The sequence below is a fragment of the Octopus bimaculoides genome, chromosome 25 (assembly GCF_046866305.1).
Source record: "Octopus bimaculoides isolate indiv1 chromosome 25, ASM4686630v1, whole genome shotgun sequence".
Taxonomy (NCBI): domain Eukaryota; kingdom Metazoa; phylum Mollusca; class Cephalopoda; order Octopoda; family Octopodidae; genus Octopus; species Octopus bimaculoides.
The window spans coordinates 9869447-9873761 of record NC_142952.1 but is presented as its reverse complement, the minus strand read 5'-3'; the positions used below and the strand labels follow the sequence as shown (position 1 = coordinate 9873761).

The 4315-nt window shown below is 38.0% G+C and overlaps 1 protein-coding gene across 4 annotated transcripts in view; it reads right to left on the bottom strand.

The window, feature by feature from the left end:
• Positions 1-903: 903 nt before the first annotated feature.
• LOC106881740 (unconventional myosin heavy chain 6) overlaps positions 904-4315 on the bottom strand; it is a 261243-nt gene continuing 257831 nt past the window's right edge. For all 4 annotated transcript variants that reach the window (XM_089341738.1, XM_089341740.1, XM_089341739.1 and 1 more), the window contains 2 exons: positions 3090-3223; positions 904-2383 (listed from right to left, as the gene is read on the bottom strand). In XM_089341738.1, coding sequence (XP_089197864.1) covers positions 2363-2383; positions 3090-3223 — 155 coding nt within the window. In that variant the 3' untranslated portion in view covers positions 904-2362. The remainder of the gene's footprint in view (positions 2384-3089; positions 3224-4315) is intronic.

Sequence of the window (4315 nt, the reverse complement as noted above, 5' to 3'; positions counted from 1 at the left end):
ACATACATATGTAAGTACGATTATACGTACGTTCGTTCGTTTGTTCGTTCTTTAGTTCGTTCGCTCATTCGTACGTACGTACATACGAACGAGGTTACCAACGAAATGAACGAACGAAAGAACCAACGTACGAACGATCGAACGTACGTATTTACATATGTATATACGTATGAATGAATGAACGAACGAACGTATGAACTAACTAAAGTACGTACGAACGAACATACGAACAAACGAATGAATGAATGTACGTACGTACGAACTAACGAACGATCGAACGAACAAAGGAAAGAACGAACGAATGATCGAAAAAACGAACAAAAGAACAAACCAACGAACAAAAGAACGAACGTACGTACGGTCGAACGAAACAAACAAATGAACGAACGATCGGCCGAACGAACGATCGACCGAACGAACGGAAGAATAAACCAACGAACGAAGGAACAAACGAGCGAACGAACGAACGTACGTTCGAACAAACGAACGAAAGAATGAATGATCAATCGAACGAAAGAATGAACAATCGAACGAATGAAAGAACGAAAGAATGAACAATCGAACGAATGAAAGAACGAAAGAACGATCAAACGCACGTACGTACGTAAGCGCATATGTACGTAGGTACGTACGAATGAATTAACGTACGTACGTAGGTACCTACGGACAAAAGAGCGAACGAATGAACAAACTAACGAGCGAACGAACCAACACACGAAATGACAACCGAACGCACGTACTTAATATATTTATTTATATATATATATATATATATAGATTTAATCAAAAGATTAAATGTGGTACTTAAAATGTTTGAGGCAACAGAATTTGGTAGGGTAAAAACCAAAAACAAAATCAAGAGATTTGGTGAATAAAATTTGAAGAAAAGCAACAAAAATTCAATAGGTTATAGCAGTACATACGCTTCGTACAAACTTCATTTATTCGTGTAGTGAGAACACTACATAAAATGTACAATGAAAATGTACTCCTCAGCTGCATAATGGAATTTCATTTTAGAAAGTCATTTTGTAGATGTGTGCAGAAAACAAGAATACTGAAAACAAGTGACTGAAACCTTTGGCAATATACTGTGCTTGAGAAAACCTGTCAAGCCAAGTGAGATCGTAATCGTGGCCGATCCCAGTGTCTTGTAACTAACACATAGAAAGCATCCACTACACTCTCGGAGTGGTTGGCATTAGGAAGGGCATCCAGGTGTAGAAACCATGCCAAATCAGACTGAAACCTGGTGCAACGTACCAGGTTTCAGTCAAACTCATTCCAGTATGGAAGACGGATGTTAAATGATGATGATGATGATGATATGTGATGTGAGGACAAGGAGACACACACGAAACAAGCTTCTTTCAATTTCCGCCTACCAAATCCACTCACGAGGCTCTGGTCTGTCCAAGGCATTTGCTCAAGGTGCCATTCTGTGGGATTGAACCTATAACCATGGCTGGGAAGCAAACTTCTTATTTCTTATTTCTTTATTACCCACAAGGGGCTAAACATAGAGGAGACAAACAAGGACAGACAAAGGGATTAAGTCAATTACATCGATCCCCAGTGCGTAACTGGTACTTAATTTATCGACCCCGAAAGGATGACAGGCTAAGTCGACCTCGGCGGAATTTGAACTCAGAACGTAACGGCAGACGAAATACCGCTAAGCATTTCGCCCGGTGAGCTAACGTTTCTGCCAGCTCGCCACACATACGTACATATATATATATAACGATTTGAAATATAAATTTAGTTCGTTTCAAAATGGAGTATATTTAATTAATTGTTCCTATCATTTCATTTTGACTTCAAGCAATGCAAAGAGATCCTGTATAACTATGACTCAGCACAAATTTACTCATTGCAATTTTCATCACACATGTTTTATAACTTGTATTAAACTTATTTTCTGTCTTTCAAAAATGTTCCTAGTCTTACTAACAGCACCCACAAACTCTTTGAATGTCACATTATCTGACACAGAATAAATTTAAAAAATAAAAAGTGAAATCTAAGACGTCTGACCAACTTTCTTGTGTAAGTTTGCATTGAATGGGATAAAACTTTAAAATATACTTCAAAGAAAAAAAAAACCATATTCTTTTCTGTGTTCTCTTACTTTCTGATGTTGTTCAGTCCCTGGTCGTTTCTTATTGAGTGAGAGACCTATGATTGAAGGTATTCCAGCAACAATCTTGTTATTCTGCATATCTGGGATTAAATTGTACAACAATTCGAGGCAGCAGAATGTAATTTGAAGGAGATTTACCTTTTGTGTCTAGTGAATTAAGCAATCTCATACAATATCTGTTGTTGGTTCATACTTCTCCCACTTGTATAAGTGGTTGTTTTATAATAATGTACCCATGGTCTGGAAAATAATTGAAGATACAAACATTAATATGTAATGAACTTTATCTTACATAGTGTTGGGCGGCTTCATTTGTTCCACTGAAAGGCAAGCAGTGAAAAATTTGCTATCCCTTGCCTATGTTTCTGTTGACAACTTAACACCACTGAAAGGAAACCACTGAAAGTTTTTTGAGGGCCTCTTGTATACTGACAGAATTGAAAGCATTTTGCTTTCTCACACTATTAATACAATAATGAAGGAATGAGTGCTTCGTAAGGGTGAAACTATTTTCATTTTCCGACTCCCCATATTTAAAAGCATATAATACTATATTTCCCACAGAAAACTAGGGAGGGTGGAACACTCAAACCTACACACTCCAAACCACACACTGCATGCCCTAGTTTCCTAGTTACTCTTTGCCACTGACACGCACACTCTAATGAGGATCTAGTTTAGAGAGACAACAGGATAAAACCATTAATAGGAGAGGTTGGGAAGATGAAGAATAGCATCAGAATAAAATGGAACACTTAAGTTAAGTAAAGAAAAGTTAATATAAGATGGGAGAAAAGTAAAAGAAGGTAACAATTGAGAAATGAAAAGCTTAGGCACTGTGAAAGGGCTAGATTTTAATAGATTACATGAAACTGTTAGGAAACCCTCAAAGAAGTTTTGGGACAATGCAGAAATTACCAAGAATTTTGGAAGGTGAAGAACTTACCCGGAGTTGTACAATGTGATGTGGAACATCCTGAGTAACACCTTGAAACTGTACCGTCAAATGTCCATCTTTGGTTGAGGAAGGCATCAAGACCTTTACATCATCACCTTCTTGAAGCCAGACATGTTTGCCAACTATAGGAGAGATAACAGTAAACTGTTGTAAGTTTTGGCACAAGGGTAGCAATTTTGAAGGGGTGGGAGCACAAGTTGATTACATTGAACCAAATACTTGATCAGTGCTTTATTTTATCGAATCTGAAAAGAATAAAAGGCAAAACTGGCTTTGGCAGGATTTGAACTCAAAACCTATGGAGTCAAAAGGAAAACTACTAGGCTATGTCTGATGTTCTAATGACTTTGCCAGTTTATTGCCTAAGAGATAACAATAACGGTTACGAGAAACTATCTCATCATTGTTTAATGTCTGCCTTCCATGCTGGTATGGGTGGGATGGTTTGACAGGAGCCTGCATCAGATTTCTGTGTCTGTTTTCACAGTTTTTACAGCTGGATGCCCTTCCTAACACCGACCACCCAGCAGAATGGACTGAGTGTTTTTTACATGGCACAAGCACAGGCGATGTCAGTTTTAGCAAGGTTTTTACAGTGTGGACTGGATGCTTTTTACGTATTTTGGTAATTAACCCTTGGATGATAAGAACTTTATGAAACGACATATTCGCCATTGTTTACTGTATGAGTTTTGAAAGAAAAGCATTGCTACAGAAGCAATGAAAAACATTTGTGAAGTGAATCCAGATGCAGTGGAAGCTTGGTTTAAAAGGTTTAAAGATGGTGATTGTGGCATATCCGATAAGCCTTGCTCTGGAAGATGACTCACTCTGAATGACAACCTTTAGAATGAGACTATTGTATCAAATCCACACCAAAGAAAAGTTTAGAACATCTCAAGCAAATTGGGAAAACATGTAAAGAGGGAATTTGGGTCCCACGTGAGCTTATGCTTGAGAACCGAACACAACATTCCACCATCTACAGCAGTCTTCTAACCAGGAATAACAACCTGTCATTTCTAGAGTGCATTGTTACAGGTGATGCAAAATGGGCTTTGCATCACTACAGAAAATGAAAAAAGATTGGTTATCACGAGATGAGAGGTTTGTGCCAACACCAACACCAGAATTCCACAAAAATCCTTACTCTGTGTTTGATGGAACATGAAAGGTGTTGTCCATTATGAGCTACTGGAACATGGGAAGACCAT